Raw genomic sequence first — 15454 nt, 5'->3', positions numbered from 1 at the left:
TTTTTTAGATCATATGCAATAGATGGTTTATTCCATTTCAAAGTTAGGGCAGCAGATCAGAAGCTAAATAAGGGCTTAATCTTAAATCATTAACTAACTACCAAATGCAAAAAATATTAGACCAAAAGGAAAAGTCGAAATTAAAACATATTTAGAATTTGGAACCCAAGTGGTGCTGTGGTTAAGAGCTTGGCTGCTAACCAAAGAGGTCAGCAGTTCAAATCCACCAGCCACTCCTTGGAAACCCTATGGGGCAGTTCTAGTCTGTCCTATCGGGTCGCTATGAGTCGGAATCGGCTTGACGGCAATGGATTTAGTTTTTGGTGTTTATTTAGAATTTACTAGAATCACAGCATAGCCACTATTTTCTTCTGTTTTAAGTATGTGACTGATCCTAAAGAAATGGAAAAACCCATTGGTTTCTCCTTGAAAAATAGACTAAATCCAAATAAATTTCAGCAGGCTTTATAAAACAGCTGATTAACAACAAAGCTGCTTTCTTCAAAGGTTTTGTCATTCTGTTCTATTCTATCTGCTACGGAATAAAATACCAATACAGCAATACAGCCCAGAATCACCAACTTGCCAGTTACAGATTAACTACTTTGACTTAACTGATCAATTATAGTCTAGTAAACTTCCAGAATTATTCTAGAAAGACACCTCTGGGAGTGATGGATAAAGGGTGAAGGAAAAGAAAACAAACTAAAAAAAACCTTAAGAGTCACCTCTGTGCTACCAAGATAATGCCAGCCAGCATTACCACACAATTTAGAAAATTATTTTTTAAAAGATTTGCAAAACGATTATCCTATAACCTAAATTTATGGGTTTCATAATCAATGACAGTCAAACATTAAGTACACTAAATTCACTTCTGTTGAGAAACAAAAACATTCTGAATCATGGCTCCAGTTACAAGTCCCACTGGAGGAAAGGGGTTCGCGCTGACATTGAATATTCTCTACCACACTTAACACAGTAAGTCTTCTATACCATGTAAAAAAAAATTGCAAATATAAAGCAGCTGCCACCTCTGGGTGCCACCTACCTAACTTTACAGACAAGTGAACAATTTAAAAATAGATTATCTTCTAATATTCAATACTGAACTCAATAACACAGTATATATTTTATTCAAGATATCATATTCATAGCACAGAATTCAATACAGCATATTGGTATGATTGAACATATACCTTACTAGAGTCATTTATTTCATTTGTGTAATGAGTCATTTCTTCAAAATCCACACGTAATAGACAAAATAGCAAGTCAGAAGGTATACTCATTTAAAGATAGTTTACCTCTGCAACTTTGAGAAACTCGGAGATTCTTGTCATCCTAGTCAGAAACTTCTTATATATGTCAAGACCTTCTTTGCACTGGTTCTTTTTCATATCAAAATATTTTTCTGCCAAAAGTAAATTTAAAAATACGTTTACTCACAAAAAGATTTTAAAATACTTTTGTTGTTGTTATTATTAGGTGCCATCAAGTCAATTCCAACTCATAGTGACCCTATATACAATGGAACGAAACACTGCCCAATCCTGTGCCATCCTCACAATCGTTGCTATGTTTGAGCCCACTGTTGCAGCCATTATGTCAATCCATCTCGTTCAGTCTTCCTCCTTTTCACTGACCCTCTACTTTACCAAGCATGATGTCCTTCTCCAGGCACTAGTCCCTCCTGATAGTATGTCCAAAGTATGTAAGACGAAGCCTCGCCATCTTTGCTTCCAAGGGGCATTCTGGCTGTACTTCTAACAAGATGGACTTGTTCGTTCTTCTGGCAGTTCATGATATATTCAATATTCTTTACCAACACCACAACTCAAAGGCATCAATTCTTCCCCGATCTTTCTTAATCATTATCCAGCTTTCACATGCATATGAGGCGATCAAAAATACCATGGCTTGGATCTGGTGTACCTTAAGTCTTCAAAGCGATATCTTTGCTTTTCAGTGCTTTAAAGAGGTCTTTTGCAGCAGACTTGCCCAATACAATATGTCATTTCTTTTACTCACACAAATAAAAAAAAGCTTTTATCACATCACACACAAAATGCTCAAAAAGAAGAAAGATCAACAGTTGCAAAGAGTTTGTACAGTCGTCCCTCAGTATCCGCGGGGGATTAGGTTCAGGACGCCCTGCAGATACCAAAATCGAAGTATGCTCAAGTCCCTTATATAAAGTGGCATAAAAAAACAAAACCAAACTTGTTGCCATCAAGTCGACTCTGACTCACAGAGACCCTGTAGGACAGAGTAGAGCTGCCCCCTAAGGTTTCCAAGAAGCACCTGGTGGAAGTGGACTGCCAACCTTTTGGTTGACAGTGGTATTTGCATGTAACATATGCACATCCTCCCATATACGTTAAATCATCTCTAGATTACTTATAATACCTAAGACAATGTGTATGTGATGTAAATAGTTGTTACGCTGTATTGTTTAGGTAGTAATGACAAGATGCAAGGCAAACAATGCTCAAACAACTAGTGCTGGAGAGAGGCTGAGGATCTGTGAAATGGTAGGAGGCTGGAGCAGGGTATGCATACACATCATTTCATTAGCGTGGGTTCAGTGTAGTGCTGTGTGTGGCAAATTCAAATTTGCTTTTTGGGACCTTTACCCCCCTCGAATATTTTCGATCCATGGTTGGTTGAATCCATGGATGCAGAGCCCGTGGATATGGAGGGCTGAGTGACTGTATAGGTCTCTCAAAAAACACACTCACCCCAAAGGGAAACTACCACCGTTAAATTAGCTCAGACATTTAGCGAATTAGAACAATTATGGATGCTATTATATTGAAGGTAGAAAAATCATCTGACTTTACGTATATTAGTTTGTTCCACAATATCTCTCCCCTCACAGTTCTCTAAAGAAACATTTGCATGTAAACTCATATGCCACTTTACCCTATTTAAAATAACACTAACATCTATTTCCAAATATTCTATTATTTTAATAACTTTAACTTGTCCAAATGCCACTTGGAACATTCATGTAAATTTAATCTATAAACAACAATAAAGAACTTAACTTATACTAATCATAAGGTGGAAAACTATGCCTTACAAAACTTTGCAGGAAAGAAAACTTCATTTTTGACTTGGGGAAAAAAATAAGCCCAACTTGCCTACTGCCATGGGTTAAAGTATCCCTAAATGAGTCTGTGTTAACCTAGCCTATAATAAAAATGGAATTAAATAAATACAAAAACATGGTAGGATGAACGAACACAAAGGAGTAAGCATACTTGATATCTGACACTTGATGCTCTGGCACCCTTAACAGTTACTTATGTACTCCATCCAGATCCCACTGAAATAAATGAGCATTTTCTAGGCAAAATTGATTGTGTCCTATATATACTGAATACACAATAAAGCACCATAAACTCTTAAAAGGCCTTGTAAGTAAAAGACATCCTTAAAAATAAAGGTTTGATGAATTTTTAAATAATTACTTTTTAAAATTAAATATGTAAAAATATCAATTTTACAGTAAAAGTTCATTATAGAGTAAATTGTAAAGAAATAAGATTTTTGGATTTTAAAATAAGTTTGAAAAATTAAAACCTTAATTTTAGGGAGTTTTAGATTTCTAAAAATTATAGAAACAGATATATTTAAGAAATATAAAATCTATGTGGCTGAGCATTGTTAGTAAAAATACGTATTTAATTACTTCACATGTACAGTAAGGTGTACAATTCTTTTCTCCAAATAAACTGTTACAATGCATAAATAAATCTCGATGACTTGTTTTTTAGGCAGCTCTAAGTAACAACTCAGTCAGTATTATTTATCCACATAACACAAGATAAGAAATAAAATGTTACTAGGCTACAGCAATATTTACCCAACAGGTTAATAATTCCTTCATTGTATGCTGCAAACAGTCTAATGGCATCTTTGAACAGGAGCATGAAGGCAGCATTTATTACCCCATTTGTAAGTTCATTGCTATTAACCTAAGGAAGAAAACAAAAATAAGATTAGCTAATCTTATATTTTAAATGATGATGACAGACTTCCTTCAGATTAAAGTACAGGAAGTTCAAACATTTAAACATATTAAAGAAAAAGGACATTTATTTCTTGCAATCAAGAGTTACAGCCAAATAGCACAAAAATCTTAGTAAAATGGGTTCAAATTTATGTAAAAGCCACGAGTAAGCAAAAATCCTACAACAGCCTTCAATGTAGCTCAAAAATAAGTCACTGAGGTCAAAGGTGATTTTATTTACCATTTAACTCTTGAAATTACTAGGCTATATTTATTATCTCTTAAGTTTTTTCATTATAAGTTCATTTTAACATTAAATATTTCTAAGTGCAAAATAAACCCCATATCTAGGTGGAAGCTCCCCTTGACTCATGAAAGATTTACTGAGCATTTTTTAAATCAGTATTTATTAAATAGGTACTAGAATCACCAAGGCACTGAGCTAAGAGGGAAAGTAAGTATTTTTTAAAAGATATCTTTCCCAATATTACAAGCCAAAATAATGCTGTGTAAAGATATGAATTCCTTATGTCTTTTAGAGTAGGGGCCGGCAAACGTTTTTTTGAAAAGGGACAGACAGTGAGTAGTTTAGGCTTTGCAGGCCGTTTGGTTTCTATTACAACTACTCAACTCCACTGGTGTAGTGCAAGAGCAGTCACACACAACATGTACCAATGAGTGTGGCTGTGTTCCGATAAAACTATTTATGGACACAAATTTGAATTTCATAATTTTCACATGTCACAAAATATTCCTTTTTTATTTTTTTCAACCATTTAGAAACGTAAAAATCATTCTTAGCTCATAGGCCATAGTCTGATAACCCCTGTTCTATACTGTGAAACACTTATATGATGCACTAATTGAATGTTTACTGATCACTTACTATATGCCACACACTACTAGGCACTAAGTATATGTCAGGGAATAAAGCAGACCCTGTCCTTGCTCTTAGGAAGCTTAAAGACTAGCAATAAATGCCACAAGTTAAAGGAAAAATCAATTTTGACACAGAATAGACACAGTTCCATTTACTAACTTGCACTTGCGCATTCTAAAATGTCTTAAAATAGATGCCAAAAAAAAAAAAAACCAGACTTGAAAATGCCAGCATCTAACATATTACAAACAAATAAAAGAGCTGGCAACTTGGCTCAAGCAATGACCATTAAAATAAAAATCTCAAAAAAGGGTAGATGAGTCGATGGCTATGATAGTTGGAGGGTGGGCACGTGGGAATCACTATACTATCCTCTCTACTTTACTGTATGTTTAAAACTTTGCATAATAAAATGTTTAAAAAAAAAAAAATCCCAGGGAACACAATGCCTTTGGGCAATAGCTAAGTAACAGGTTATTACAATGGTTATTTGAACTTCCCTTTATTTCTGTATTATTATTATCCAATCTTTTAAAATCTTAACTTACAAAAGCATGTGCAATCAACTTACATTAAAATCAAGAAGGGCGTCCATTTGATTTTGAATAATTGGTACAGTTTTTAGGAGTTTTTCTGTGTTCATTGTTCTCATAACTCCATCAGCCCTGTTTTAAAAAAAATAAACAATTTAGTTTGTTAATAAATCTATGTTTAGAACTCCCATCTGGTTCTCTGTTTAAACAGAGAACAAAGTTGTTATGAAACGGAAAAATATTTTTAAGTCATTATTGAATCTGAAACCACAAGCAAAAATCATACAGAAAAAAATAAACAGGAAGCGCTATATATCCAACTTCAAAGTTTTTGTTTAAAAATAAAAAGATTAACAGGAAGATGTGAAACATGACACATAAGAATAAAAGCTTACGTTAGATGGCTAAATCTACTGTATACCTTGCACATGAGGAAATCATCTGATCCTCACAATCAATCAATGGTCTTACAGATTAAAAAAAAAAAACTCATTTGCCTCACATCACTAAACAGGCCATGCTGGAGTCAGGAACTGAATTCAAGTCTTTCAGCAGTTATTATATTTAAGACATATTAATCGTGACTCAAAAATGGCTTTTAATACAGGAAATTAAAAGTAAAATCATTTGATTAAGGGATAAAGAACAATGTTACAAAATTATTCTAGCTGGTCATTAAAATAGATATTTAAGAGGAATAAATTATTTTGTCAAATATTTCCAAATAAGATTTCTTTAGACAGATATTTCTGAAGATAGGCAATTATTTGCAGTACCAAATAAACCAGAATTTTACTAGTAAAAACTAAATATGAGGTACCGGGGCTAACGTATACATCTAACATTAAGTGCTTAATACACATCAGGCTCCACGTTACGGGTTTAATGTGTGTTTCTTTATTCCTCACAAAAATCCTACACATATTCTTGTCCCGTTTTATAGATGATGAAATTTTAGGTTCAATGAGGTTATATGATTTGTCTGTGGTCAGAGAACTAATCACTGTTGGGTCATCATGTAAACCCCTGAGTACTAGACTCCAAAATGGTGCTTTTCATCATCTTTTGGCAGATTAACAAGGTACTTCCAAAAGGTGTGCAGGCTTTCCCTAATTTACAAATGACCCATGCTTATAAACAACTGGTCTATGCCAGGCTACTCCATGAACCACAATCCGAGCCAGATGTCAGAAAACAAACTATGAAAAACAACAATAGTGCTTTGCAAGACACAACAGAGTTTAATGAACAAACACTGACGGCTGTAGATAGGCAGCTATTGACCAGCTTTAGTCTAATAACTCTCTCCAATAAGATGTGCTAACCTACAAATCCTTGTTTCTTCTCAAACACTAAATGATATTTGTTGGTAATGACTGCTGGAGTTTGGGATGAGGACACCATTCCCTCTTTGAAACCCCTTCTTTATTCTCATACACCTCATACTCTCTCATTTTACTAGTCACCATTAGTATGAATTTTCCCTCTCTCTCCTTGCTGCAGTTATTTTTTGGGCCACCCAGTCACTTTCCCTCAATGAAAGAAGACTTGAACACTGGCTCAGTCTTCTTCTCCACCTCAACTCCTAACATGTTGGTTAATTTCAACATTTACACAGACAACCAATCCAACTTCTTGATCTCAAAGGCCCCTGACCACAGCCAAATCCTGACCTCGCTGCCCCCAGAAACCACATTATCCTCACCACCACCAAAAAAAGAACAAAATTCAGATACCTTGTCCTATGACAATAGCCTTTTAACCTTCCATATTCCATACTCCCATCCAGCTAACCCTTCCCCTACAGAGCCAAGCATTTCAATAGAGTTGCCACTTCCTCTCCTTCCATTCATTTTTCAATTCATTTCAATATGAACCCCTACTCCTCCCACCCCAGTTAAACTTCTCTAGTTTAAGTCATCTTCAGGAACTTCTATGTTGCCTCTCCAATGGGCACTTTTTAAACCTCATCTGATTAGTCTTCTCAGCATCATTCAGAAGTTCCCCTTACTCTTATAATAATCTACTCTCTTGTTATCCATTATAGCTCTCTCTCCTGCCTGTCTCCCTATCTCACTATCACCTGTTCAGTCTCTTCTGTTGGCTCCTCATCCTCTATCCATCCCCTAAAACAGATGCTGGTGTTACTCAAGGTGTTCCTGGATCCCTTCTTTTCCTCTCATTCTATACTCACTCCCTAGCTGATCTGTCATCTGCAAAGCAGAGGTCACCAAAATGCCATTGACAAATTTATATTCTGAGACCAGAAACCTCAAATTCCAAGTTAGTATATCCAACTGCCTTCTTGATGTGTCAACTTGTATAAATCACAGGTATCTCAAAATAAATATTCCTAAAATGAAATGCTTGATTCTTTACCACTATACCCTTACCTCATCCCTAAAAATCTTCCCAGTAAAAGGTACCAGTTTGTCAGTAACTGAAGCCAAAAACTTACTAGATATTTTTGATTCCTCCCTCTCTTGCTAACCTCCACATTATTTCCATCACCAAGTTCTGATACTTTTATTTCCTAATTCCTTCTCAAATCTATTCACATTTCTATACCTCCACTATCACTATTCCACTCCTATCCATATTGCCTGTTTGGATTACCACAGTTATTCTTCATATCCTAATCAAAGTGATCTTCTTAAAATGGCTTCCCATGGCACTCAGAATTAAGCCAGCACTTCACTGTTGACTCTTTCTAAGCTTGTAAAAAAAAAAAAGCTTATAACTAAACCTAAATTTCTTTCATGTGTACTTTAAAATGACTCCCATTTGTTTTGCCAATGATATTTTGAAACTAATTGTGACATTTTACTTTCAACCCAATTAGTTTCCACTTTATTAGATATAACTTATCATTCAACTCAAGACTTTTTTTCATGTCACCCATAAATATGCTAAGTATATTACCAGTATCCAATGCAAGTTTAAACAGAGAGGACCTAAAATGGTACCCGTTAACACCCCCAAAGCAATTATAAACTTTTCTCTAAAGACTACTACTATGAACAAGGCAGAGATCTTAAATTTTGTCTGCTTACTAAAAACCCATGTCAGAACTGAATCCCAGCAGAAAAAAAAAAAAAACTGGTTTACCTATTACAAAGGCAAAATGTTTGATTCAACAAAAACGTCTCACCCTGCATTACAAATCACCATTATTCAAAAGTATAAAATTCTTGGGAAACTGAAGTTGCTTTAGTTTATAATAAAAAAAAAATTTTTCAATACATTAAGATCAATGGATAATTTAAAGAAAAAATCTCGAGGTTAAAAAACCAAATCCATAAGATCTAAATTTTTAAAAAATATTAATGTAAATAAACCCCTAAAAAACCAAAACCAAACCCCTTGCCATCTAGTCAATTCTGACTTATAGTAACCCTACAGGACAGAGTAGAACTGCCCCATATGGTTTCCAAGGAGCAGCTGGTAGATTCAAACTGCCAACCTTTTGGTTAGCAGCCAAACTCTTAACCGCTGTGCCACCAGGGCTAAGGAATACTAAATGAAACCACAAAACTTGGAGTCAATTCATCTACTCATAATAGTTATGATAAACAGCTGTCATTTGCTGTGCCCTGTCAAATGACAATTTATTAATAACTACATTATTTATATTATTATTACTAATAGTAACTTATGTCCCCTTTCAGAACATATTTCCTCCTTTCCAGGATACTGTGGCAGGGACTGCGGGTTGTCTCCCAATGTAGTTCTTCTCTTCTTCCATGTAAACAGAACCACAAATTTTTTAGCTGGGCCACATGGGTCCACAATTCTCAGCCTCCCTTAGAGCTAGAATGCAGCCATACAACTAAATTTTGGAGAGTGGTATACCCGTAAATGGAGCCCTGGTGGCACAGTGATTTAAGAGCTCAACCACTAACCAAAAGGTCAGCAGTTCGAATCCAATAGGCACTCCTTGGAAACCCTCTAGAGCAGTTCTACTCTGTCCTATAGGGTCGCTATAAGTTGGAATCTACTCGACAGCTACGGGTTTAGTGGTTTTTTGGATAGGGTTGCTACGAGTCATAACTGACTCGACAGCAATGGGTATGGTTTTTCAGACACATGTAAGTGTCTCGAGCAATTTCAGAAAAGAAGTGTCTCTTAAGGAAGGAGACTGCCTTAATTCAACCCTTCTTTCCTATTGTCTGGAATGTGGATGTTTTGACTGCAGCTCAAGCACCAAACCCAAAATATGAGATAAAAGAAACAAAAAAGGAAGAATCTAGGTCCCCAATGGTTGCAGTCACTATTCCAGCTCTGGAGTTGAGGAAGAAATCAACTTCTACCTTGTTTAAGCCCCACTTTATTTTAAGCTTTCAGTAAGTCTCAGCAAACTTAAGCCCCACACACTATGATCACACTTCCCCAGAAAACATTAAATTTTACAGAAAAAACTCAGTTATCATATGCTTATATTAGACAACAGAAAAATTTCAAATAATTCAAAGTCACAAAAGAAAACTGAATATGAACAATAATATGCATAACAATTCATACTCCACAGAGAACACAAACTTTCATGACTTTTACAATGGATTATAATTAAATTCTGATACTTGCTTCTGAAATATATGGCAGCAGTGGATTAAAGGCTTGCCATCCATGTCCTTATCCACAGACAATACCTGGATTATCCTTTCTTTTGCTTGTTATACAATGTCTTGTCACCTTGAACCCACCAGTTGAGAATTCAAAATAATTCAACATGGTGAGTTAATAGTACCAAGAAATGGAATGTTAAGCAAAAAGAAAGTAAAGTGACAAAGATTTAACGACCAATTGACAAGATAAATCTACAGGCAATTTACTGCATCCATTTTTCATAGAAACATTTAATGTGTTGTTTACAAACTTATCTAGTAGTCATCTTTCCAAAACTACTAAACATCTACCATGTTTACACCTACTATGTTTAGATACTGCAACAAGTTCTAGAGATATAAATATGAATAAAACTACTGTTGTTATGGAGGTGACAGTGTCAAATACAATCTAAAAATAGAAATATGGCTTCCTCAAAGAAATATTTAAATGAATTATTAAAGAATAACTATGAATTTGCCAGGTAACATAAAAGGAGATTTACATAAATTATGGTATATTCACACAATGGAATACTATGCATTGATAAAGAACAGTGATGAATCTGTGAAACATTTCATAACATGGAGGAACCTGGAAGGCATTATGCTGAGTGAAATTAGCTGCAAAAGGACAAATATTGTATAAGATCACTATTATAAGATCTTGAGAAATAGTTTAAACTGAGAAGAACACATTCTTTCGTGGTTACAAGAGGGGGGAGGGAAGGAGAGTGAGAGAGGGGTATTTACTAATTAGATAGTAGATAAGAGCTACTTTAGGTGAAGGGAAGGACAACACTCAATACAGGGGAGGTCAGCACAACCGGACTAAACCAAAAGCAAAGAAGTTTCCTGAATAAACTGAACGCTTCGAAGGTCAGCACAGCAGGGGCAGGGGTTTGGGGACCATGGTTTCAGGGGACATCTAAGTCAATTGGCATAATAAAATCTATTAAGAAAACATTCTGCATCCCACTTTGAAGAGTGGCATCTAGGGTCTTAAACGCTAGCAAGCGGCCATCTAAGATGCATCTATTGGTCTCAACCCACCTGGAGCAAAGGAGAACGAAGAACACCAAGGACACAAGGTAATTACAAGCCCAAGAGACAGAAAGGGCTACATGAACCAGAGACTACATCAGCCTGAGACCAGAAGAACTAGATGGTGCCTGGCCACAACCGATGACTGCCCTCAGAGGGAACACAACAGAGAACCCCTGAAGGAGCAGGAGAACAGTGGGATGCAGACCCCAAATTCTCATAAAAAGACCAGACTTAATGGTCTGACTGAGACTAGAAGGACTACAGTGGTCATGGTCCCCAAACCTTCTGTTGGCCCAGGACAGGAACCATTCCCGAAGCCAATTCATCAGACATGGAATGGACCGGACAATGGGTTGGAGAAGGATGCTGATGAGGAGTGAGCTACTTGCATCAGGTGGACACTTGAGATTATGTTGGCATCTCCTGCCTGGAGGGGAGATGAGAGGGTAGAGGGGGTTAGAAGCTGGCAAAATGTTCACGGAAGGAGAGACTGGAAGGAGGGAGCAGGCTGACTCATTAGGGGGAGAGTAAGTGGGAGTATGTAGTAAGGTGTATATAAGTTTTAATGTGAGAGACTGACTTGATTTGTAAACTTTCACTTAAAGCAAAATAAATATTATTAAAAAAAAGGGATTTATAGAAAAAAGAAAACTACATATGTGAGTGAAGAGACATTTTACCGTTACCTGAGTAAAAATTTCTTTTATCTTTTGAATACCCTATATTTCTATTTTTTTAAAAAATTGGTTGGCCCCTACCTCACTTTTTTTTTTACCAAAATATATTCAAAATGAATCAAAGATTTAAATATAAAATACTAAATCCATAAACATATCCAATAAAACATGAATAACTGATCATTTCAGGTAGAAAAGTCCAGTCTACACTTGTTTGAAAGACAAAAGCTATAACAATAAAGATGACAATTTTGATCACCTAAGATTTTAAACTTTTAACTATGTTAAAAAAAAGATATACATACAGGGAAAACGATGTGTAACCCATGACAATTTTATCTCCTTAATATACAAAAACTTCATTTATTGAGTACTTATCATGTGGTAAATATTACATCCAGTATCTCATTTAATTCTCACAATGATCTGATTGGATATTATTAACATTATCACCATTTCACAGATGAAATAACTCAGAGCTTAAATCGAGTCTTCCCAATAGTACCATAGTATATTAGTTTGGGTGTGGGTATATCAAGACAGTGATCTCCCAACCCTTCAGCCTCAAACAGTCTTCTCCATTTACCCCAATATAGAAATAGTATTTTGTATGCTATGATGTAAAAAAGAGCAAGCTGACAGATAATGTAATAAAATAGCCTTGTTCTTAGGAAATATGTACTGAAATATTAAGTGATGTAAAGTATAAAAGGGCATGAGAATGTAACCCACCTTCAAACAGTTCAGAAATAAAAAGTATATACATATAATGGAGAGAATGATTAAGGAAATGTGGCAAAATGTTAAAACCTGGTGAATCTGGGTGAAATGTATGAGAATTCTCAGTACTATTCTTGCAACTTTTCTGTAAGTGAAATTATTCCAAAACAAAGTTATTAAAAAAGTCAGCATGCTGACTTAAGTATCTTACCCAAGTCCCTCACGCAGGTACAGCGAAGCCAGGATTCAAACTTAGATCCATCTGACTAAAAAGCCTATGAGCTCATTGAACCCCTGAAACAACTGCTCTGAGATAATCTTTAAACCTTAAACCAAATATACCCCTGAAGTCTTCTTAAAGCCAAACAACAATTTAGCTTAGCTAGTAAGGAATGTCTGCCTTGAACATTACACTCTTTCAAGATTTACCTATATGGGATCCAACTGACAATAGCAACTAGAAAGTTCTTAAAGATCACCTAAAGCGTAGTGAATCAATCTTACTGGGGGAGAAACAACTCAGGAAAGGAGGGAGAGAACGGTTGTACAACTCGAAGAATGTAATAAATGTCATTGAATTGTATATGTGGAAACTGCCAAATTGGTATATCTTTTGCTGTGTATATTCTCGACAACAACAAAAAATAAAATTATTTTTTAAAAAGCCTATGAACTTTTAATACTATTCCACATGACAGAAAATAATGAAAAATCCAATAGAAAAATAAGCAACGGCTATCAAAAGGCAATTAACGAAGCACAATTGGCATTTTCAAAAAGGAGGTTCAATATCACTATTTATTCGATTATTCGATCAACCAATATGAAATGGGCCCCTAATGAGATACAGCAAAACCTGAGAAAGCTGGAACCCATGTAAGGCAGAAACCTGTTAGAGAAGGAAAATGCAAATATTTTCAACTAATAGCAATAGAAAAGTGGCAGATTACTCCCTGTCGGAGGCGGAAAACTTGCAAAACCTGGAAAAACAAGGCAGTCCCCTCAAGTTCCAGCTCTCACAGGTTTCACTGTACCATATATCTAGATCATAATTCTGCAACCATTCATAAGAATGAGATGGGTCTGTTTGTACAGACATTGAAATGTCTAAAACATATGGAGGGGAGCAGTCTTCAAAATATATGATCCAATTCTTACCTAAATTTCTCTGCCTTCACACATATTTACTTCTATTTACAGACAAAAAGCAGATTAGATACACTAAATGTTTATCCTTCTTATAGGTTAAGATACTGTGTTGCTTAAATTTTTTTAAAGTTTATTCATTACTTTCGTAAACACAAAAAAATTATTACTCTAATAAATAAAACTTTACTATTTACTATCCAAGTTCTCTCTATAAAAAAATGACACAATCTACTGAGGGTTTTACCACGATGAAATATATTTTCATTTCTGTTATTCCTTTCACTTACCCCCTATTTCATTTTTTTTCTTTCTCATTTATCCAGTAAGATACATATAAATGGTTGGGTTTTGTGCTTCTTGGTTCCCATCCAATTATGGCTCTGCCTTGATTCACTTCGTTTTTTGTCAGCATTAAATTAATAAACAGTAATTTCTTTTAAATCAACACTAATTCTCTTGTACATAATTAAGGACCGTTCTCGTCCAAATAATGAAAGTTTGATTCTATTAGATATAGAAATTTAGCAACTACCCTCAGTCTCAAGATTAGCCCTTCAATGGGGGGGGGGGGGGAGGTAACCATATTTTAAATCAATTATTCTGAAATCTGCAAATACCCTGAAGATCAGTTTTACTAAAAACAGTTCATAATGAATTATTAACATAAGCCAAACTGGAAAATGATTTACTGGACAGGACCGCATGTTAAGAATCAGACTTCCAAGATGAATCCCTCTACTATAATCCTATAAAAACTGCTGAAATCCATGAAACAAAGTCTACGGAATTTACTTTCGGGAAATTTCAAACTAATCACCTCCTAATTAATTTGGAATGACGATGTACAACACTTAAGTTCAGTGTTAGAATTCTGCGAATAACTAAGAGGTTAATTTCACAGTTGTATTATATTTTCTACTTCAATTTAGTAATTTAAAATTTCAAGAGAACAATTTAAAGGCACAGATCAAATTTTTCAGATATTTGGGACTGTAATAGCAGTGCCACTCAGAAAGGTATTTATCAGTATATTTCTGCAAATGCCAGATTCTCCTCAGGGCAAGCCTTCGCAGATACAAGGGTTATTTACCCCTGCTCCTTAAGAATTTCTTTACCAACTTTTTCCTAAGGTTTCATCATATATCCTAGGAAAAATCTGCATACCGGGGCATTCTCAGGTATAGAAGCTCTGACTGTATCATTCACATGACTAGTTCATGAGCCAAGATGACTGTTTTTTAGGTGGTGGTAAAAAAATATATTCATCTCCTGCATTTAAGATTTAAAAGAACCTTAAATGCAGAGTATCACTGAAAGAAAGAAAGATCTAAATAAACAGAAAGACACACCACGTGTATGGAATGGAAATTTAACATGTGAAGATACCAATAGTCTCCAAATTAAACCACAGAGTCAATGCAACCCATATCAAAATCCCAGCTGCTTCTCTTGCAGAAACTGACAACCTGATTCTAAAATTCATATGGAAATGCAAGGTACCCAGAATAGCCAAAACAGTCTTCAAAAAAGAACAAAGTTAAAGGGCTCACACTTTTAGATTTCAAAACTTACTACAAAGCAAGAGTAATCAAGACAGTGTGATACTGGCAAAAGAAGAGACATATAAATCAATGGAATAGAACCGAAAATACAGAAATAAACCCATATATCTATGGCCAGTTGATTTTCGCCAATAATGTCAACTCCATTCAATGGGAAAAGAATGGCCTTTTCAATAAATGGGACAACTAGATATCCACATTTAAAAAAAAAAAAAAAATTTGGACCCCTTCCTCATACCATGTATAAAAAATTAACTCAAAATG

The 15454-nt window shown here is 35.2% G+C and overlaps 1 protein-coding gene across 12 annotated transcripts in view; it reads right to left on the bottom strand.

Moving 5' to 3' along the window:
* PICALM (phosphatidylinositol binding clathrin assembly protein) overlaps positions 1–15454 on the bottom strand; it is a 106800-nt gene that overhangs the window by 44210 nt on the left and 47136 nt on the right. For all 12 annotated transcript variants that reach the window (XM_049889609.1, XM_049889612.1, XM_049889614.1 and 9 more), the window contains exons 5-7: positions 5470–5563; positions 3872–3983; positions 1308–1414 (exon numbers count right to left, since the gene is read on the bottom strand). In XM_049889609.1, the coding sequence (XP_049745566.1) occupies positions 1308–1414; positions 3872–3983; positions 5470–5563 (313 nt within the window). The remainder of the gene's footprint in view (positions 1–1307; positions 1415–3871; positions 3984–5469; positions 5564–15454) is intronic.

The sequence above is a fragment of the Elephas maximus genome, chromosome 7 (assembly GCF_024166365.1).
Source record: "Elephas maximus indicus isolate mEleMax1 chromosome 7, mEleMax1 primary haplotype, whole genome shotgun sequence".
NCBI classification, from domain to species: domain Eukaryota; kingdom Metazoa; phylum Chordata; class Mammalia; order Proboscidea; family Elephantidae; genus Elephas; species Elephas maximus.
This window is presented reverse-complemented; position numbering and strand designations above follow the sequence as displayed.